At 34.6% G+C, this 23,545-nt stretch overlaps 3 protein-coding genes and 1 pseudogene across 4 annotated transcripts; 2 read left to right on the top strand and 2 right to left on the bottom strand.

The window, feature by feature from the left end:
- Nucleotides 1-869: 869 nt before the first annotated feature.
- LOC125217039 (protein neprosin-like) lies at nucleotides 870-3,575 on the bottom strand. Its single transcript, XM_048118865.2, has 7 exons — nucleotides 3,222-3,575; nucleotides 3,035-3,121; nucleotides 2,429-2,704; nucleotides 2,051-2,221; nucleotides 1,783-1,836; nucleotides 1,518-1,664; nucleotides 870-1,365 (listed from the first exon to the last, which is right to left on the bottom strand). Exons 1-7 carry the CDS (start codon nucleotides 3,414-3,416, stop codon nucleotides 988-990), a joined length of 1,308 nt encoding a protein of 435 aa, XP_047974822.2. The 5' UTR covers nucleotides 3,417-3,575; the 3' UTR covers nucleotides 870-987.
- A 1,006-nt stretch (nucleotides 3,576-4,581) lies between these two features.
- Nucleotides 4,582-6,553, bottom strand: LOC125207778 (GDSL esterase/lipase At5g33370-like). Its single transcript, XM_048107258.2, has 5 exons — nucleotides 6,261-6,553; nucleotides 6,018-6,145; nucleotides 5,541-5,783; nucleotides 5,196-5,448; nucleotides 4,582-5,040 (listed from the first exon to the last, which is right to left on the bottom strand). Exons 1-5 carry the CDS (start codon nucleotides 6,505-6,507, stop codon nucleotides 4,808-4,810), a joined length of 1,104 nt encoding a protein of 367 aa, XP_047963215.2. The 5' UTR covers nucleotides 6,508-6,553; the 3' UTR covers nucleotides 4,582-4,807.
- Nucleotides 6,554-8,343: 1,790 nt separating this feature from the next.
- LOC125207786 (uncharacterized) lies at nucleotides 8,344-9,351 on the top strand. Its single transcript, XM_048107271.2, has one exon. It carries the CDS (start codon nucleotides 8,425-8,427, stop codon nucleotides 9,058-9,060), a length of 636 nt encoding a protein of 211 aa, XP_047963228.2. The 5' UTR covers nucleotides 8,344-8,424; the 3' UTR covers nucleotides 9,061-9,351.
- A 5,459-nt stretch (nucleotides 9,352-14,810) lies between these two features.
- On the top strand, nucleotides 14,811-23,398 carry LOC125202635 (uncharacterized; annotated as a pseudogene). The gene is made up of 6 exons (XR_016135777.1): nucleotides 14,811-17,541; nucleotides 19,132-19,164; nucleotides 19,885-22,477; nucleotides 22,684-22,719; nucleotides 22,862-22,961; nucleotides 23,056-23,398. The product of XR_016135777.1 is annotated as an uncharacterized LOC125202635 (transcript).
- The last annotated feature ends 147 nt before the right edge of the window (nucleotides 23,399-23,545 follow it).

Genomic DNA, 23,545 nt, shown 5'->3' on the forward strand with positions numbered 1-23,545 from the left:
CTATGCACCAAACGAAAGATAAAGACCAAATATTTATATACTATCTAATATGATAATACTTAATAACTTAAACAACAACAAAAAAGAAAAATTATATTTACCCGTGGCGCATTTGTCGGATCTATATCCTAATTAGTGCTAATCACGATTATTCTTATATTAAATGGTGATGATGTAATTATATAATATTTAATTAGATAGGCTAAATTACAATTAGTAAATGACCTCTCAGAAAGAGAAGTGGTCACTTCCACCAAAGGGTAAGTCAATAAACTCTTTTATATACCTATTTTTCTATGTTTACTTTATGAAAATGATGCGTAGAAAATCTCAGAAGACCAATTATAAAATATAGAAGACTTTGTTGTAGGGAATCTCAATGACATAAAGATTCTTGACGTTAATTAAATGAATCTAAGTTTGATGCTATGAGAGAGGCAAGTTTTGAATAAACAAATGCAACTATTATATGCAAATACTATTAAATATTTGGCGAATTATATCACTTTATGGAGTAATGTTAAATATATTTACTGATAAAAAGTATACCTAATGCACTTATTTTGTTTTAAAAATGTAAACTAGGCTCAGTATTTTGAAATGGGATGATAAATTTGTGTGATATAGTACTTATTGTGTCTTATTCAAAGCAAAATATTTCATATTTTATGAGATCTAAGTAAAATGAGAATAAAATAAAAATATACTATATTTTGTATTTTTAAAAATATGTTATTTTAAGTGTGACATCTAAACGAGAAAATGTATTATTCAAAGAAAATGTTCTCTACACGGACACATGTTATGCTTTGTATTTCAAGCTCCAACACATATTCAAATTTTGTAAAAAGAATAACAACATTGATACATGATCACAATGGCGATCTACATTCATTATGAAAAAAATAATAATTATACATTTATATTCATCTAAAAATATTTCATTAAGGCTATTTTTTCTTCTTTTAGCCTCAAAACATTGTAAAATTATGGACACAATGGATTTCTTCCAGGCCCACCATAGTAAAAATAAGTGCCCCATCGATCATTATAAGAATTCTTAATGTTGTAACAATTTATGTTCTCAGCTAAGGTTGTGATGTCTCGGGCCGATATCAGGCTGTTGTCCGAATCCACGATCTCTAAATTTCTGAAATAACTGGCTTTGCCGAAGCCCTCTTGGGCGAACCGGCCCGAGCCCATTTGAGTGGATGTGTGTTGGTTATCAGGCCGAGAGTTGACGACCTCGCCGCCCCATTCGACCATCGTGGCCCGATCCGATAAATGGGTGAAGAGCTCCGCGGGCCAATAGCCCACCAATGTGCGGTCCCCAAAGCCCAGCCACCAATTTCCCGACTTTGGATCCTATTAATTTAAAATTCCAATATTAAATAAATAATTTTTATGCATAAAAATGGAACGAGAAATTTTGTACAGTAAATAATTCGAACTCAATTCCTTTTTATTTTCCCTACAAAAATTATATAGTACTTATTAAGTAAGAGATGTTATGTAACCTTCCATATGAGGATGGTGATGTCGAATTGATCTCCGGCAACGGAAGACACCGGAGAAATGGCTGCTCCGATGGCTATTCGGCTGTTCGTTTGGACAAATCCTGAGCACAAAAGATTATAGCATCCTGTTGCTTCATATGCATCGCTCTGTATATTAAATAAATTAATTTATATAAATATAAACTAGAATATAGATTTAATTTCCTTGGATCAAGGAATGAATTAATAAAAATTTAAAATATAAGAAGCAATAATTAAAACTTACAGTCCAATAAGTGAATAATCTTGGTCTACTGTCTCCGTACATCTCCGGACTAACCTGACTAGTATAATCATCAATTTTCAAAATTCTAATAATAATAATCAACTCAAATAAATTTTCATTACTAATCACAAAATGCAGCATGATAATGTTAATATTCATATTATATTTGAAGATAATATGCCCACTCAAAATATTCTTTTTGCGAAAACTATAAGAAATGGCGAATCAAGAACGAAACTTGTGGGATGGGTCAGAACAATCGACATACCTGCCAGCCGGCTTCAATGCTGTTGAGGTCTGAGCCGTCGAAGGAGCCGGAAAGAACCCAAATCTGAGATAGGCTGAACTCGCTCGATCGCTCAACCGATGGGTCCCACACGTTGATTGTTGCTTTTGCCCCATATATCGCGTCCGACGAAGTCGTATATGCGATTGCGTGCTTCACATAAAAATTAATTGTATTATTGAGTTGTATTTCAATTAATTATATTATTCAATTTATTTCTCAAACGATATAAAAAAAACAGTGTTTAACTAGCACTAAAATACTCGCTAAAAAATCAAAGTGTTCGATAAAATAGAATTACTAGCACATTAACATGCGAATATTTATCGATCGGTGCATATACAAAAACTCAAAACATACCTCATGCCCATTGCCCGCAATATTTGGCACGGCGGCTCCACCTCCGGTGGTGGTGGCGGCGAGAGGCAAGAATTGAACTGATTTCTTGCCGAAATCGTACAAAGATTTAGCCCTCAACACATCTTGCATCGAGCTACGCCTAACCGGAACTGTCCCCTTTGGGCAAAGCTGTCCCTTTTGATGCCACATTTGCCACACTCCTCTAAATCCATCCACACTTGTGCTCCCATTTGTTTTTTCCATTTCCACTTCTTTTGGCATTCTAGATGGCACCCTCTAATTAAGATTTTAAAATATATCAACATTTGTAAGTTATTATATACTACTACTACTACTTAAGTCCATTGCCAATAACTTTGGTAATTAACGAAATGTGTTTTAATGCGAAATTGATCAAGTATTGGTAATTAACGAAGTATGTTTTAATGCGAAATTGATCAAGTATAAGAGGAATTGAGAGTAAAAATATTGAAGTACTGTTATTGAAGAATGAAACGCATATCATTTAAAGATATAAACTTAGCAAATATCGAGGGTTACTAATTTTTGTGGACAATTTAAAATGAAAAAATCATGACTATTGATCGTAAATAAGATGAGTAATACCTGGATTTTGTGATGTTTCAAAAGAGGATGGTCTAGAGCTGGTTGTCTTTTTTTATGTACACAATCTATGATATCTCCATCTGGGCTCTGAGGAAACAAAGCAATATATACAAGATCAATTTTTTAAGAATTAATTAAATAATACTAATAAATTATAAATTTGAGTGTGTATATGTATATTGTATACCTGAATAGTTAGGACAGGAGGCTTGTTGATCTTGTCTAAATGCCTCTGGATTCTGGCTAGTCTCAAGCTGCTAATTTGTTTATATTTTGTATGGTTGAATGAAGTGGATATGGCCAATGATTCTTGGCACAGAATTGCAACAAAAAATGGGAAAAGAAGAGGAATTATTGAAAATCTTCTTGCAGCAATTCCCATTTCAAACACACACAGTAACACAAATTAGGTATTACACCATTCTTCTAAAACACTAACATATGCATGGGATTTATGTAAGAATAAGTGAAATATTTGTTTATTTCTCACACACACACTGGAGGTATGAGGCTGAAATAAGGATAGGAAGAGAAGGGAAAAAGTAGAGGTATCAAATGTATAAACTTGAATCATCATAAATTTATAATAAATCATTTCACAACTACCTTTTAAAAGTAATAAAATATTAATGCAAAGCATCTGTCTACTGCCACCCACACAAACTTCCCCTTTAATTCTCCTCCAAACACACCACTTCCAAATTTCTTTTCTTCTCAGTCACTCTTTAGTTAATGGTTTCTTTAATTAATTTTCCCCTAATATATTAATTCAATGCATGTGATAAGATGTACATTTATATATGCTTGTACTTTTTAGGCTTAAAATTGTGACATAAATATTACTTTGTGTTTTGCTTTTTATTTGGTTAGCCAGTCCATTTCATTTATACTAATTAATTAATTAATTAATCTTGAATGATATGATTAAGGAACATTAGCTATGTACTAACATTTTTTTCTTGACTAGAAATATAAAAAGCTAAAAAAGATGAAAGTCAATAATTCTAGGAGATTGGTGTGTTTCTCAATTAAAAAGAAAATAAAAAAGAGGGCAAGCCTTTTTTCCAGCTCATTGTGATTTATATATGTATATTATATTGACAACTTACTTAAAGTAAGCCTACCTTATACGTTATAATGTGCATAAATTAATTTACCATCGTTCTAATCTTTTACTCTACGAAAAGAAGATGTCGAGTTGTTGTATGTTATAGTATTTTGGTTTCAAAAAGTTCACGCCGTGATGTAATTACATTTTAATGGTCAAATCAATACATATATTTAATATTATTATAACCCAAAAAATATACACATTCATATTTCCAAAATTATATATTTATATGTAGTTTTGGAAATTTTAAAGCTGGAGTTTGTGAAATTATAATTTTTACTTAAAGAGAGTAAAAAAACCTTTTTATATATCTCTTCGCTCGTTCACATTAGTCTGCAAATCATTTTCATTTTAATAAATCCACGATTGATCTAATCAATTCGATCATACATACATCGTGTGTCAAAAAAGGGAGAGAAGTAAAAAGAGAGATCCATTTGGAAAAACTTCAATCAAGTGGTATCCATTATCCATTGGTGAACATTGGACCAATTATAGGAGAAAGAAATACTTCAAATACAACATCAATCGAGTTTAGAAATAGACATACAACATCAATCAAATAGAGGTACTAAATGAAAAACACAACACAAATCTTGCAAATATTACTATCATTCGGGCTGAATTTAGGCCCAAGTATAGTAATCTTCTCGAAATGGGCCTCAAGCCCTTGAGTCCACAGCCATAATCGCACTAAGATTCATTGGATAAACATATTTTTCTGATCCCTCCAAGATTTGTTGGACTATCAATCGATTGGCCCTTTCAGTTGGATGGAATGGATCCCAAAAAACATATTCATCTCTATTCGAACACAAATTCGACAACGGCGTGCAAAGGCCCAGCCCGTTATACGGGCCCTGTCCACAACAAGCTTCCTTTGAGGTCCTAAATCCTGTTTCAGATAGTATTAATTATAGAGAAAAGGTCTTATCAATCAGTCGTGGTTCGTTGTCAAAATTGCAACCAAACAATATACTCCTACTACATGAGTATGAATTTAAATATAAATAAAAAAAGATTAGAGATTGAAAAAAGCAAGAGACATACCAAATTGTTTAGGATTGGTGATGAAATCCATATGCATTTGATTAGTGTTGGCTGCAATGAAAACATCTTTACCACACTCATTGTTGAGCTTTGTAAGCATTTTAACAAGTTGAGGGTTGAATAGTGATGCAGCCTTCATCAATTCTTGTGCGCATTCGCCTCTTCGACTATGTTGCGCCAGCTCTGCTGGGACGCACCCCAACGGCCCCGTCCCGGTCACTAGAACCCGGCGGGGTCCAAGTTTGTAGAGTCTCTGTTAATGAAATAAATGTTCACATGAAATAATATATGTTCGATATTACTATGTTTTTTATATATTAAGTTGTATCGAAGTTAGATTCTTACCTGTAGAACCTTTTTGTATTCGGAGATGACAAATGGCACATATTTTTGGAGGGAGTATTGTTGTGATCTTACAGAATATGGGACCAAATAATAATTATTGACAAAATCATTTCCTCCCAAAGTAATGAGAACAAGTGATTCTTTCACACGTTTGCGGGCTTTTTCTTTGCCAATTAGTCCCTTTAGTCTTTCCTGGTATTCTTCAAAATAATCAAGCTGTTGGTATATCCTAATTATATTAGCCTGCAATATTGAAAAATGCAACCTTTAAATATTTCCGAAAATAAAGGGAAAATATGATTATTTACTAGAAAAAAAGGAATCATTTTATATGGTAAATTTTTGGGCTACTAAAAAACCAATCAGATCATAGTAGAGTATAAAGAATAAATCACAAAAAAAAGTTAGTATTATATACTCATAATTAAAATTTGAAACAACTTAAATTATCCAATAAAAAGAATTGGAATTACTTACAAATTGATATCCAGTATCATTAAGCACTCCAACACCAGCAGAAGCAAAGTTGGCACCAATTAGTAGATTTTTCCCTCTAAGCTCTGGACTCAAGTATGGCAATGTAGCTTCCCAACCCATTTTTTCACCTAAAATTAATCACAATTCAAAAAAATAATTCGTAACAAATAGGTAAAATTGTTCTCTAAACTTTTATTTATAAGCAACAAAGTATATAGTAACATAATCGATATCAAAACATACTAATTATATCAGGGATGTTGAGGCCGTTAGAGAAACGCCCAGTGGGGCGGTGGGATGGGTAGTCAATCCCATACGGAGGCGAATCCGCCCTAGCAGTGGTGGCCAAGTAGTTGTTGTTGCCATTGTCCACCAACGAGTCTCCGAACACGAAGAACGCTTTGGATTCGGCTTGAATCATTGAAAAATTTGTTATGAAAACAAACCAAAATATCGATAGAGGACGTAACATGTGAGCTAATTTTGACATTTTTCACTTAGATGTAAATACCAAAAACTTTGATACTATTTCTATATGACTAATTTTATGATATGGTGTTCTAACACATTGATTGGACTACATATATATAAGCATGTAAATGTACAATTATAGGTTAAGAGGCTAGTATGTTTGACCAACATTTGTGTATAAAACCCTAGAGAAAATCAATAACCAGAACTGGGGGTTGATGTGTAGCTATAGGGTTCAATAATTTGGTGCATTGTGGTCAAATTTCAGGCTGGCTAGCTAGGTTATAATGACTCATATATTGTTATATAATCTTTTTTTATCAAGCTTTAATTGCACATATTTCGGCTATTTGTACATTCCAACTAGAAAAAATTTATATTTTTTGTTTCTTAAGTTAATTAAAAAGAAGAATGGGATATTATAAAATATTTTAGGGGATAAATTTGTGCAACTGTCATAAACAGCTACTCCCAACCACTTAATTTCCATGTAGCTTATTTGGAAACTAGCTCTGCTATTTAATTAATTCCTCTGTAAAATGGGTATATATTTTATTTATAACACATGGAAAAATTATAAAATAATTTATAAACTTAATTACTGCAAAATAATAATTCAAGGATCAAAATTGATGGTTCCCTTTTTTTTAAATAACTTTAAAAGATCAATTAATTGAAGCTAATTGATTTGCATAAATTTGGAATATGCTGATGAGTTTTTGATATCCGGTTTTCTCAACAAAAGATGAAAATTTTGCCTGACTTATTGGTCAAATAAATCTGTTGATACTGAATATACACGAATTTAATAATTATCCACTTTGTCGGACAATTTAATGCAATAATTAAAGCCAAATTTTCAGACCTTGAAATAAATGGGCTGAATTTGAAGCCTAGTATCTTAGGTCATATACAAAAGTGGGCTTTCTAAGGCCTACTTAATGAATAACCACGAAAGCGCGCTCGCGAATTGTTATTTCAAAGCAATAATTTTATTTCTTGTTGGGCCTTAATAATGTGTCCATAATTTGCTCCAGGTCGGCCCAAAATACCACGACCCTTTTTGAGAAAGTTAAACGACATCGTTTATAACTCTTTTACTACCTCCATCCAAAAAAATAAAATAAATTATAAATGATACAGATTTTAATGAATAATTGGTAAAATTAGAGAGTGGGGGAAAACTGGTGAAAGTAGTGCTAGTGAATTGTGGTTCCTTATTCTGTTCCCAAAGAATATGCACTTTGGGTTTGACACGAGCTTTATTGTAAAATTGGTGAAGTAAGAGAGTGATAAAGAGAAAAAGTAATTAAAGTATTGTTAGTGGGGAATGAATTTCACCTCATTAGATAGAAAAGACTTTTCAAGATTAGAAAGTGCATATTTTTATGAGACGAACTAAAAAGAAAAGAGTGCATATTCTTGTGTGATGAAGGAAATAGTATTTAATTGTTCAAAACTTTCTATATTTAGAAGGTGGTCTAATTTTGATGGACGATCCAAAATGATAAACTGATCTGTATTTTGAGGAAGAAAGTTGCACTGCGACAAATTCAGAATATAATTTAAAAAAAAAACACTTATTTGGGGTAAAAATTTTCTACAGCCTGAAATGCATGACGATAAAGATAGAAGTGTCTTTCTTTTTATTATAGTTTCATGAGGAGGGATGTAAGATGGCCACTCTATTTCCTTAACGGTTATTATATATGGTAAATATTTGGGTAAAAAATCTAATGTCCAAGTTCATAGTAACGAGATTTTTATAATTTCACGTAACTAATTACTACAATTTTCTTTTACCATAGTACTATAATACGAGATCAATAAATACATGTCACACAATTTACAAAAAAAAAAGAATATATTGTGCACTCCCACTCCCACCACCCTCTCTACACACTCTCTTCCCCTTAATTCATCTCTCAACAACCAAATGGACTCCTTCGCCGCCGCAAAGCGACCCCTCCCCCACCCCCCCAAGCAACCCCCGCCGGAGAAAAAATCCGCCGCCGTCCGCCGCTCCCGCAAGGGCTGCATGCGCGGCAAGGGCGGCCCCGAGAACGCCCTCTGCACCTACCGCGGCGTCCGCCAGCGCACGTGGGGCAAGTGGGTGGCCGAGATCCGCGAGCCCAACCGCGGGGCCCGCGTCTGGCTCGGCACCTTCAACACCTCCCTCGAGGCCGCCCAGGCCTACGACGACGCCGCCAGACGCCTCTACGGCGCCGCGGCCAAGCTCAACCTCCCCGCCACCGACTCCGCCGGTGCCGGCCACCTGCCGGCGAATATTCCGGCGGCCGGAGGTGGTGGCGGCGGAGGTGACCGGCCGGTGAAGATTCCGGCGGCCGGATCTCCCTCCTCCGGCGGAGACTCTGTGGTGCCGGAGTATTACGAGGACTACTATAGGAGCGAGGGGTCGGTGGTGGACGAGGCGCGGGGCATGTGGGATATTCCGGTGGCGCCGACGCTGCTGGATGAGAAGCTGCAGGGTGTGAACTGGCCGGAATTTTCGCCGGAGGGTTTTAGTGAATATGATTTTATGGGGGATTCAAGAGTTCCATGGACTTTCTAGTTTTAAATAGAAATATAGTATATCAAATTAATCTTTTACTAGGGTTTATGTGTGTGTGTGTGTGTTGGGAATTATTGATCAAAGGTTTTTAATTTTAGGGAAGGTTTAAGTTTTTTTTCTTGAGATGTTAATCAAGTTTCTTTAGATTAATAGTATTAGAAAAAATTTAGGATTTAAGTATATGAAGTAGTTGTACTTCCCTTTTTTTCCCTAAGTAAATTAGGGTTTTGGGAAATATGTTTGTTGTGGTTTGAGTTAATTAATGTGGAAGTGGAAGGTTTAATTTTATTATTTATTGTGTTGGGTTGATTTTCATATTTCGAAGTACAAATGTGTTTTAGTAAGAGTATAAAGGAATCTAGTAGTACTACTACTTTGTTAGCTTATTTTGGATGTAGCAAATTGTTTATATTGAAGTGTGTGACGACTCATACATATATAGCCAAGACGAACTTTATCTATTATGATATCTTCTCTTAGTTAAATGTTGAGTTTTTATATGTATTATACTTATATCATTTGATATACTTCAGTGCATGGATAGACACTACCCCAACAATATTTGATGGGATAATTACTTGTTAGTATTTATGAGTTAAGGATACATATTGAGATAGAGGTTAGTTTAATATGTTTGGAAGTTGATGCTTACGTAAATTTGTTACGGGCTCTAATATCCAAATCGACTGTTAAGAGCACTAATACGAGACATCTCTCTTTAAAAGTTGGTACGAGACATCTCTCTTTAAAAGTTGGTCTTTTAAAATAGGTTATCTTGTTTGATTTTATTAAGAGCTCAAACGACTTGAAATGATGAATAGAGAAATACAACCATAACAAACGTAGTTATAACCAACAAGGACACTTGGGAATCAATTTGGACTACCAACAAGGACACTTGGGAATCGATTTGGAATGATGCCTCATAAAATGATGGTCCGATAAAGAACCAAACGTGACAAATATGGTTATAATTATCGAAATATTACTCCTAATTAAAAGAGATCAATTGCTACAGACTCTACTAATTTTATCTAATTTTATAATTGACGTGAGATTTGTTTGTCAAATATCCTCTCACTTGTATACATTTTACTTATCAAACACTTAAGTCACAAACTTGTGCAAACATTTAAGCTCGAGTTAGATTTCGCATTTTACTTTATCAAACACTTGTGAAAGCCACAAACTTATGCAAACATAATGATACGTAGTTATGCATATATATTTTAAGCATATATTTTAAATAGTAATTTTTAAAGAAATCCGACATTAATTGGTATTGAGGTGGGAGGGGACGTGTAAGAAAGAGCCGCCGTTTGCTCATCAATTGGAGTTTGTTTCAACTTAAAGGCTAAGTTAGTTGGAGAGATGGCCTTTGGGACTTTGGGGGAAGAGTTAATGACGAAACATCATTTGTCAAGATATACAGCCGGAATTACAACGTCTCAATTCATAAAAATATACTCCTACTAGTATTTTCAACATCCCAAAAATTAACATTATGTGTGAATCACGAGAATTAAACCCATTAATCAAATTTTACATATATAGAAGATTAAATCAAAGTTTTACATAAAGAATTATTCCTTGTTAATGCATTAGCCATGCATGTGTATGTGGCTTCTTGTGGCTGCGCCACGTGTAATTACCCAAAGGCTTCTATGTATGTGTTTGATATTAGGCTTCTTGTAGCTTTGCCAAGTGTACTACCCAAAGCCATGACAATTGTAATACAGTATCAAATATATTATTGTATCACATAAATTGTTTTGTTTACAAGAAGAAACTGACATCAATCTTTTTGGTCCAATCAAGTTTCTTGCTTCGGAAAATGCACTTTATAAAAATAAATTTTGCTTTAAGTATTAGAACCTACTATGTCATTCCATTAATATAAATTTAAATTGTACAGCATATTTCGCGAGCCATGCCATGGATTTGGGAGGCAAACAACTTATATACAAAGTTAATAGTTTGAGATTGTCTAAATATTTTTTAAAATTCATGACATTTTTAATAAAGTGGCTGAAGTATAATGAGGTCTAAATTATATTTACACTCAAATAAATTATAGGACATTTATTGATATTAGTAATACACTACTGAATATATAAATTTAATCAATTAATTAAGTAATTTATTTCCTATTCATATGAAATATATAAATTATTATTACTAGGGGCTTGAATTATTATTACTATTATTATTTGTTTTCTATACGATCAATCTAATTATTTTCCTTATCTTTCTATTACTAGTATTTTTTTTGTATTAACTAAATGAATATTTTTTTTTATCATATCATGTTTGTATTTAGACCTTGTATGTACAGTTACAGCATCCAATATATTGGGAGATACACCTACATCTGCCTTACTATTAAATTCGTAATTTAAATATGTCCATATATTAATAAGATAAGATACAAAAAATATGACTACATACGCAATGGGAAAGTTGGATAATATTAACTTTTGACAAGAGCTCGTGTGTGGCTTTACAATTTGCCAAGTCTTAACTAAGAACAACGTGGCAATTTCACTGAAACCCATATTTTATAACGCACAACATTCTAGAAAAATGTCTAATTTCTTTACTCTTAAGCTTACAATTTGGTCAAAATAATACCATTTGCAGTCAATCTTTTCTATAAATAGTATGTGTGCATAATCTTCAAATATTTTAAGTTTATAAACCGATTTTGCCAAATTTCTCATTGCAGGATTTCGTGTCAACATATTACTAATGAAGAGGCATGCATATTCGATTGTCGCCTAAATTGATAAAAAGATAGTACTACTAGTCAGTAGTATATAGGGAGTACTCCCTTGTCCCATATTTAGAGTCACTTATTGTTATGATTCGAATTTTAAGAAAGAGTTGAAGTGTGTAATAAATGAAGTGAGTTGGTGGAGTGTGTAATAAATGAAGTGAGATAGTCGAGTGTGTAATAAATAAAATGCGATGGTGGAGTTGGTTGAAGGTGAGTCCCTTTTGACTTTTGATTTTTATTTTGATTTATTTTAATGTAAATAATGTCATTTTTATGTAATTTTGATGAAGAATGGGGTAAAATTGTATGACCAAATATGGAAAATTCAAAGTGACTCTTAAACTGAGACGAACTTTTATGACAAAAAGTGACTCTTAATCTGGGACGGAGGGAGTAATAAATAAAGACTATTTACTAATATAAATTTAGTTTGGTACATTATCGAATAATTATGAAATTTGATTATATTATGACTAGTCTTACAATTTTAAAAATCAATTAAACAGTCATAAAATTTAGTACAAGGTTCAATTATTTCATGAACACAAATTTTGTATGTACATTATCGGAAAATTATGAAATTTGGTTATATTATGACTAGTCTTGCAATTTTAAAAATCAATATTGAATAGTCATAAAATCTGAGTTTGTTCTTGATTTATTTTGGTGAAATTATATCTGATATGGTAGAAAAAAACATAAATAGATGTCATTATAGATGAATTAAACAATATTGTCAATTCAGACCATCTCCAACCATGCACCAAAACTCATTTTTGGTGTAGATAAGTTCTCCAACCGTACACCAAACTCAAACCCATTTTTGGGTTTTTCAATAGAATAACACCAAATATGGTGTTTACTCCAAAATTTTGTTAGACGAATACTAAAAAATGGTGCAAACTTAAATATAGTGTAAATGGTTGGAGTAAAACTACTTTTTTGTGTGACGTATACTCAAAAATGGGTTTGGATTTGGCGTAAATGGTTGGAGATAGGCCTCATAAAATAACTAAAATGTTTGACCATAAGGTATTCTAAATTTAATAGTGGTAAAATTTTATATTTTTAATTTGTGCTACTGAACTTCATGAAATTTTTGCAGTTTGCCCAATAGTATTAGCTAGTTGTAAACGAGAAAAAGCCCAAAACTTCCCATCATGAGAAGCCTAATCAATATGGTTTCCATATAACATGAACAAATGTGCTTTTGCGAATAAAAAGGAGTAGTACTCCCTATAAAAGAAATCAATGGTAATCCTAAGCTAATGGGCCTTAAAAATGAAATAATTAAATGGTACTACCATATATTTGGAATGAAAATATTTTTTTTTTAATTAATATTTCAAATAAAAAGGGGTAAATGGCAAGAAACATCATAATAGAGCTTAGCCCATATCTGTTGGACCCAAATTTAACCTTAAACTATTGGGCCTTTAATTATCATATGCTGATCTAACTTTTAATTGGGCAAACTAAAATCATCATACGTGGAGAACTAACTTTTAATTGGGGTAGACAACATAAATTATGCGGACAAAACGTCTATTTACAACGATGTCGTTTAATATATCTAATCACCCATAGGGGAGTGTTATATTGCCAACTCAATACCTAATTGCTAACTATAACTAAATAATAGCCACTAGATATTCAAATTAAGGATTTAGATCATCAACCAAGAAATATCAATACGATAAAAAAAAAAACTTCAATAAAGCCATAGGATTAATTCCATAAAATATCAATAGGGATATTAATGTCAATTAACTACTTATAACTAACTTTTAAAAGAAATCCCAAAACTTTAAATTCATATAACATATATCAAATTAAAGATAATTTTATAAGGATTCCAACGATATCATATATGCATATGTTCCGACGTCGAAATTTGAAAAAAAATTCAAAAATTTTTCAATTTTTTCGTAAAGCAGAAATGTCAACATACTATATAAAATATGTCAATATAATATATGTAGAATGTCAATATAAGCAATGGGTTAACATTCTTAAAGCATCGTGTTGACATTCTCAAAGCATTGTGTTGATATTTCCGAAACACTATATTGACATTTTCATCTAAAACCCTAATTTGACGTTTTTTTTATCTTTTTTGATTTTATTAATTATTAATAAAAACGAAAATTACACGTGGCAAATTGTAGACCACACGTTTTCTAAAATCCTATGGCCTTAAATTAGTTGTAGTTAGTAATTAAATGATGAGTTAGTTTTGACAATTTCTAATCAATTCCACAATTTAAAAAAAAAAACCTTTTATATCAAAATTTTAATATTCTTTTCAATTGTTTGTGACATAAAATTTCAGTGTCCTACAAGACTTAATTTAATAACGACATCAAAACTAAATATATGGGTGTCTAGGTATATTAAACGACATTGTTTAAGTAAATAGACGTTTTGTCAGCATAATTTATGCTCTCTACCCCAACTAAAAGTTAGTTCTCCATAGATGACGATTTTAGTTTGCCCAATTAAAAGTTGGATCAGCATATGATAATTAAAGGCCCAATAGCTAAAGGTTAAATTTGGGTCCAACAGATATGGGCTAAACATAGAGCCCATAAAGAGAATAAAAAGAACTATTAAATGTATATATATCACTGGACAATAAAATTTGAGTACTCGTTACCCGAAAGAACACCAAAATTTCACTGATGAGGATGCGATGCCATCCAGATGTTCGATGAAATGCTTAAACAAAAGTGGGAGCCGGGAGGAGTTGGTAATGCTAAACCAAACCGTCATACCTCTGATCTGAGAGTTGAGGGCGGAGGATCTGGTGCTGCTGGTGGTGGGGGCGGAGGGGAAAAAGTGGAGGAGCTGGTAATGGTGAAAGATTGCTGCTTTTAGTAATAAAAGCTATCTTAACCCTTCTTGAAATTAAATAATAGTAAGTATTCCATTAGTACCTCAATTATATGTTTAGAAAGCAAAAATCATCATATCTTATCCAATCAATTTGGTCAGGAAAAAAGTCATGTCATTGTTTTCCACCACCAAAGATCCTTTTTTCTCCATTCTTTTCATATCTGTGGTTTTCATTTCTCTGTATTCTTTGATATCAGAATGACTGCTTATGGTGGTGTTCTTTCTCTTAGGAATACAATTAACAATGTTATCTGTTGTTCTCGTTTTAGCCTTGTTGGCGGCTCTCTACAAATCATACAAGGCGTCTACGAGGAGTTGCAGCCATTGACAAAAGTTCTTCAAATATTGGACGAGACAAGTCCAAGCAGGAGCAGGAAGAAGGTGAATGCTTTGGATGGAAGAATCAAAGATGCAATTTGGAAATTTGAAGACTCTTTGGAATCCCTTCTCACTCGACAGATTCCTTCACAATATGAAACTCTTCCGGAGATCGTCTCCATTGATCTTCAGAGTCTGGAAAACGATGCGATTTCGTTGTTCCAGAAACTCAATGATATGAAAGAGGAGTACATTTATGAAGTAGAGAATATGCCTCAAGACGAACCTATTTCCTCGTTCTTTGGTTTTCATGGAACCAACTCAAAGATGATTGGATTATCAGACCAATTCGGTGAAGTCAAAAGAGATCTATTGCATTTCCTAGACTATCCCGGTTGGAAGCATGTGTACGGACTTTATGGAACAGCAGGTGTTGGAAAGACCACTCTTGCTAAGAAAATTTATCAAGATCCAAATATTCAGCACATATATAAGCGGCGTGCTTGGGTCACAGTAGGCAGAGTACCTCAACCGATCAGCCAAATTTCACGAGGCATTCTAGCTCAACTCACACAGGGAGCTGAATTAAGATTGCGTGGCAAGAATTGTCTCGTTGTGCTGGATGATGTTTGGGAGAGAGAGGTATTCGATTGCTTGCATCGTTCCATACCCTGTGTAGAAAGTGGTTGTGTTCAAGTCTTGCTTACTTGTCGACATAAAAAATGGATTAATGTTATTCCCTTTGGTGAATGCAATGAGGTGCGGTTTTTGAACGAAGAAGAAAGTATGGAACTACTATGTGACAAGGTGTTTGGAGATGGGAGTTGCCCTCCTCAACTTCACAAACTTGCCATCAAAATTGCCAAGCGTTGTGAAGGCCTCCCTCTCTTGATACTCGCTGTTGCTGGCATCCTATCGAAATCCGACCGGAATAGAGACCCAGCCTACTGGAATGAAGTAGCAGAAAGGAGAAATTCAGTCTTTAAAGATGCATATAATCGAATATCAAAGGTACTTTTCCCAAGTTACGATTACTTACCACAATGTCTTAAAATGCCTTTTCTGTTTATGGGTGTTTTCCCTTATGACACCGCTCCTTCCAAGATTATCGATATGTTGACCGCTGAGGGGTTGTGGGATGATTGGGATTGCTTGAGAGAGCTAGCTATCGAGTACAGTCTTGTTTTGCGCATCTGGAAGAGCGTGGATAAAACTTCGCATGAGTTTTATGTTAGAGAGTACAAAACTTGCCGGCTTCATTCCTCATGGCGACACGTCTGTAGAGGAGAAGCTAGTAAAAAAAAGTTTTACCATGTCCTAAATAAACTGATTGATGCCTCAGAAGAAAGTCTAATAGGTCAGCGCGGCTTGTGTCTCGAAAACAATGTTTTATTTGGCATCAAAGAGTTTTGCGATTCAATAAGATTGCACTGTGCATCCTTTGCACGTTCTCTCCTTTCCTATGGTCCTTACCACCAATATCCAATCCCTATAGATGTCGGTTTCAAGTTGCTAAGGGAAATAGATATTCTCACACAACGTTTCTATACTTTCCCATTAGAAATTCTATCGCTGGTCCATCTAAAATACCTTGCTTTAACATGCAACGGAGAAATTCCTACAACTATATCCAAACTTTTCAACCTTCGAGTTTTGATTATGCATCCACATCTGAGTATTAGATGTTGTAAAGTTCCATCATATGTACCAATCCAAATATGGGATATGCAAGGGTTGGAGCACATTGAGATATTAGGGAAAAGTCTTGTAACTTCATCTCATGTTAATTTGTATAATCTCTCAACCCTTGTAGGTGTGAATGCTAGCATTTGTACCATCTCCGAACTCCCCAGAAAAATTCCTAACATAAAGAAATTAGGGGTACAGATTGAGCTGACGCCGTATGATGACCATATCGATCTTTTGAGTTGCTTTGGTTGCATTTCAACACTTAGTTTGGATACACTCAAATTGAGCATCACAAATCCTGTGATTAAGCATGGCCATTTTTTCTCTGTGAATCCCAAGTCATTGAAGTTGCCACATTATCTGATAAAGTTACATTTGAGTGGTATGGGTTTTCCTTGGGAATACATGGATGCAATTGGCACTTTGCCATACCTTCAAGTTCTCAAATTGCGATCCTACGCCTTTCAGGGTCCACGTTGGACAACAAAAAGGCGTAGTTTTCCGAATCTTGAGTTTCTTCTAATTGAAGAAAGTGATTTGGTGCAATGGAAACCAGGAAAAAGCTTCCCTAGGCTTAAATACTTAAGCATGAAGCATTGCTACAAACTAGTAGACATATGCTGCTATGAGGGTGAGCCTACTTTTCTGGACCAATATATATGTACAATAGAGATTGAATTAGAGGACTGCAATCCTTTAGCGTTGGTTTGGGCCAGTCAGTTACGACCACGTGTTGGTTCTAGGCTTCGTGTTATTGCCTCTTCTTCTTTTGACGAGAAACCGACAACTGTCAAATTTGAAAGGTTAGTCCTTCAACTACAAATCAAATCATATGTCTCTGTTCAAGATAACTGTGATATTTCATTTACTTAATAGGCTCAGAGTAGACTTAATTAAAATTTTGATATTATATCTTACCTCCTCTGTCTGCGAATATGTGTCCCATAATTCCTTTTACAGTCCCGAATCGAAGTAGGGTACATATTCGTGGACGGAGGGAGTAACAAAAATTAAGTGTTTAGGTTATTATAATTTCTGAACATTTATCTATTTTCAGGTATTGAGACGCTACGTTTTCTATCTACATGTTCAAAATCAATGGTTGTATAGTCGGTTTGTTACAAGAATTTAAGAATGGATATGGCCATTTTTTGCCCACTTTGTGTTTCAATTAAAAGTTCTACTCATCAACATAACATTCGTTAATGATATGATGATCACTTTACCTTAGAATTTAAATCTTACTCAAATAATCAATTTTAGTATTGTCTTAGATTAACTTATCCAATATAATCAATTTAATTGATCTACCCTATCATCGCTTTTCGATTATGAAAGTATTGATTGTACTACCACAATTTTTAGGTTATATGAAAATGTTCGATTTTATTTCCTTTCATATTGTCTCCTAATAAATGGAAAGTTCGAACTAGTGAATTTGGATTATAACACCCCCCCTTTCCAATATTATCATTATGCTCACCGCTGAGGGATTGTCGGATGCTAAGGGGTTGTCGGAGGATTGGGAATATTTGAGAGAGCTAGCTATCAACTACAGTCTTGTTTTATGCATATTGAAGAGTGTGCATAAAAATTCTCAGCTTCATTCTTCTTAATTCTTATAAAGAGTTCATTGCTAACAAATATAAAACTTGCTGGCTTCATTCTTCGTGGAGGCATGTGTGTAGGGGCGAAGCTAGTAAGAACAAGTTTTATCATCTCCAAAATAAGTTGAATGATGCAGAAGAAGAATGTCTAAAAGGCCAACGCTGCTTGTGTATTGAAAACAACATTTTATTTGGCATCAAAGAGTTTTGTGACTCAGTGAGATTGAACTGTGCATCTTATGCCCGTTCCCTCCTTCTGTATGGTCCTTACCACCAATATCCAATCCCTATATATGTCAGTTTCAGATTGCTAAAGGAAATAGATGCTCTTACACATCATTTCTACACTTTTCCAATAGAAATTTTGTCACTAGTCCATTTCCGAGGCTTCAGTTTCTTCTAATTGAAGAAAGTGATTTGGTGCAATGGAAACGAGAATCTAGAAGCTTCCCTATGCTTTCGTACCTAAGCATGAAACATTGCCACAAACTAGAATAGATCCCTAGGCCTCATATTCCGTACTCGTTTAAGAGACCTGCTTGGATGTACGTGAATGGATATAAGACCATAGAGATTGAATTAGTAGACTGCAATCCTTTAGCTTTGATTTGTGTCAACCAGATAAAGGTGTGTGGCTTGATGGTATTGCCTCTTCTACGTTTTATGAGAAACCGATGACTATCAAATTTCAATGGTCAGTCCACCAACAACAAATCAAATCATATGTCTTAGTCTCAAGTGTTTTAGGTTGCCTTAACTTCCTAATATTTATGTTTTAATTTTCAGGTATGGAGTCACCTCTGCATCTGTGCTCGAAAGGTGAGACACCGTGTATTCTATCTGGATGGTCAAAATCTATAGTTGTATTATCATGTTGTTATATCACTTTAAGAATTACTATAAGTTATTTCTGTGATTCAAGGAAGGTGATTCTTTTTGTGTTGTGCATAACTTTGGCTTTGTTTTGATATCAGAAAGTAATTTCATTACATATAATATAATGTTGTTTTGAATGGTTTGTCTGATTCATGTAACTGATGTTTTGCACTAACAAGGACAACATACTAATCAGTTTTGCACGATGTCTGATTCATATAGGGGCAAAAAGACAAAATTACCTCTCAAAATAATTAATGGAACTCTATCTGCCTACTTCATACTAATGGATTCTGTTATAAACAATTTTCTATTCTGAATGTTGTATCTTTAAGTACTTTATCAAAGTACTAACCGACAAAAGAAGATTGGTAAAGATTTATAGACATTTTTTTATTATCATGCTTTATTATCATTAGTATTAGATTAATATATATGTGCAATAATGGCAACTTTTTTGGCTGGCCAAATTGGAGTGATGATTTTGAATACTAGTACCATTATTCAGATTTCTCCATTCTTTTCATATCACTGCTCTGATCACAATTCACACATATCTCAACAACCACCATTCCATTACCATACCAGAGAAATGACGGCTTATGGTGCTGTGTTTTCTCTTAGGAATACAATTATCAATATTCTCACTTGTTCTCGTTTTAGCCTCGTCGGTGGCTCTCAACAAATCATAGAAGGAGTGCACAAGGAGTTGGATCCATTGCAAAGAATTCTAGAAAGATTGGACAAGACAAGTCCAAGCAGGAGCAGGAAGAAGGTGAATGCTTTGGATGGAAGAATCAAAGAGGTGATTTGGAGATTTGAAGACTCATTGGAATCTCTTCTCATTCAGCAGATTCCTTCACAATCTCAAACTCTTCCTGAGATTGTCTCCATTGATCTGCAGAGTCTGGATAACGATGCGAATTCGTTGATCCAGAAGCTCAAGGATATGGAGAAGGAGTACATTTATGAAGTAGAGAATATGGCTGAAGACGAACCTATTTCCTCAATAATTGGCTTTCATGGAACCAACTCAAAGATGATTGGATTATCTGACCAATTCCAACGTCTCAAAATCCAACTTATGAAACGCCAATTAAGCCACGTGTACATGCTCTATGGAATGGCAGGCGTTGGAAAGACCGCTCTAGTAATCCAAATTTATGAAGATGCAGAAATTCAGAGAAAATATAAGTGTCGCGCGTGGGTTACAGTAGGCAGAGTGCCTCAACCGAGCAGTCAAATTGCACGAGGCGTTCTAGCTCAACTGTCTGGAATAACTCCCATTGTAGCAGATGAAGAAATAAGTGATCACTACTTCATTGAAAGTCTCAAAGGAAAGAAATGCCTCATTGTGTTGGATGATGTCTGGGACAGAGAGTTATTAATATTCTTGGTACGTTCCTTTTATCAATGCCTAGAGGATATCAGTGTCATGATAACTGGTCGACATCGAGCATCTATGTATTTTGAATTGTTTGTTAAACTAAACAATATTGTTTCTCACAACGAGGTCCGGTTTTTGAATGAAGAAGAGAGTATGGAACTACTATGTGAGAAGGTGTTTGGTGATGAGAGTTGCCCTCCTCAACTTCACAAACTTGCCACCAAAATTGCCAAGCTTTGTGAGGGCCTCCCTCTCTTGATACTCACTGTTGCTGACATCCTATCAAAATCTGAGCATAACAGAGATCCAGTCTACTGGAATGAAGTAGCAGAAAGGAGAAATTCAGTGTTAACAGATGCATATAATGAAATATCAAAGGTACTTTTCCCAAGTTACGACTACTTACCTCAACCTCTTAAAATGCCTTTTTTGTTTATGGGTGTTTTCCCTCAAGATTATCACATATCACACCCCCCCTTCCAAGATAATTGAAATGTTGACTGCTGAGGGTTTGTTACCCAATGATGGCGAATGGTTAAATAGTCTAGCTACTTCCTACAGTTTTGTTCTATACACCGTATCGAGCTTGGATAAAACTTCTCCTTATGTATACATTTGCAACTATAAAACTTGTTGGCTTCATTCTTCATGGCGGCACGTGTGTAGAGGAGAAGCTAGCAAGAAAAAGTTTTATCATGTCCTAAATAAGTTAGCTGATGCCTCTGAAGAAAGTCTAAAAGGTCAGCGTGGCTTATGTCTCGAAAACAACATGTTATTTGGCATCAAGGAGTTTTGCAACTTAGTGAGATTAAACTGTGCATCCTCTGCACGTTTTCTCCTTTTCTATGGTCCTTACCACAAATATCCAATCCCTATAGATGTTGGTTTCATGTTGCTAAGGGAAATAGATGCTCTTACACAACGTTTCTATACTTTCCCAATTGAAGTTTTATCTCTAGTCCAACTAAAGTACCTTGCTCTATAATGCAATGGAGAACTCCCTGCAACCATATCCAAACTTTTCAACCTTCAAGTCTTAATTATCCATCCACACATGAACATTAGACGTCGTGGAGCTCCATCATATGTTCCTATACAAATATGGGAGATGCGAGAGTTAAAACATATTGAGATATTGGGAAAGAGCCTTGCAGCTCCATCTAATATTGTTCAACTGGGAAAGCTCTCAACACTTGTAGGTGTGAATGCTAGCATTTGTACTATCACGGAACTCTTCAAAAGAATTCCTAACATACAGAAATTAGGAATTCAGATTGAGCAAACACCGTATGATGACCATAGCGATGTTTTGAGTTGCTTTCGTTGCATTTCAACACTTGAAAGTTTGAAGATACTCAAATTCAGTATCACAAATCCTGTGGTCAGGCATGGTCATGTGTTTCCATGGACTCCATGGTCATTGAAGTTGCCACCTAATTTGGAAAAGTTACATTTGAGTGGCACGGGTTTTCCCATGGAATATATGTATGTCATTGGCAATTTGCCATGGCTTGAGGTGCTCAAATTGCGTTCCTACGCCTTTCGGGGTTCACGGTGGGACACACAAAGCAATATTTTTCGTGGGCTTAAGTTTCTTCTAATTGAAGATAGTGATTTGGTGCAATTGAAACCATCCCTAGGCTTCACTCGTCTTATCTACTTAAGCATGAAACATTGCTACAAACTAAAAGAGATCTGTAGGCCTGCTTCTCTGTACATAGGTCCATGGACTGTAGAGATTGAGTTGGAGGACTGCAATCCCTTAGCATTGACTTGTGTCAGCCAATTACGACCGGGAGATTATAAAACGCTTGATGTTATCGCCTCTTTTTCTTTTTACGAGAAGCCGACAACTATCAAAATTCGAAGGTTAGTCCTCCAACTCTGCACCTCAAATCATATGTCTAATGTCTTAGTCTTAACATATCAAGATAACTGTTACAACTATCAAAATTCTAAGTAGGCTCACGATTGTCTGAATTTAACTTTTTACGTTATGTAATAATAATATCAACTTAAGTGTTTTAGTTTGCTATAAATTCTGAATATTTAATACTACTAGTATTAAATTTCAGGCTTGGACGCATCAAGTTACGTAGGCGGAAGGAATGGTAAGATACCATGTTTTGTATACGCATTCGAGGTTTAGAACAAGGTTGACATACAAAAAAATGTGACCGTTTACTACTAAATTATTGTTTCTTGTTCATTTTTAACATAGACAGTGGTCCTCTTTCTAATTCATTGCTGCAGGGAAGTTGCGGATATAAACGAAGATCATGATTCTGAAGGTATTATTAAATCAATTAAGAGAGTAGTAGCTTTGATATAAACGAAGATCATGATTCTGAAGGTATTATTAAATCAATTAAGAGAGTAGTAGCTTTGTACTATGATCATCTTTTAAATTCTTACTAAAAACATTGGCACTTATGTTGAGTATATAGGCAAGAGTGATGATGAGTATACAAATACAAGTGAGGAAGAGAGTGATGGTGAATACACTGTCTGATAATGAGGATACAGAAGGCGACGGTTCTGATGAATATATTGCCAATCGAGGAGAGAATTGGAGGCAGAAAAGGCAAAAGAAGAAGCGAGTTGTTCTTGCAATGTTTTACTTACATTGTGGAGTAGTGATAGTATACTGTTCTCCTATCACATGCATGTGATCATGTGATCAAGTCTATGTCAATTGAGACACATTGTTCTCATATCACATGGATAGTGCAATGAGGGAAAGTTCGAGCACCACTTCCTTTTAATGCATGGATAAAGTTCATCCTCATTCCCCCCTTCACAACACGTTATATTCTCTCCGTCCCTCATTAATTGGCACCGGTTGACTTGATACGGGTTTTAAGAAATATAGTGAAAGGTGGTTGTGTGGCTCCTTCTTTTTTATATCAATTTCGTAATAAAATGTGAATAAAATGA

This window comes from Salvia hispanica, chromosome 2, assembly GCF_029641045.1.
Source record: "Salvia hispanica isolate PSC_SH4W2 chromosome 2, Shi_PSC_v1, whole genome shotgun sequence".
Lineage (NCBI taxonomy): Eukaryota > Viridiplantae > Streptophyta > Magnoliopsida > Lamiales > Lamiaceae > Salvia > Salvia hispanica.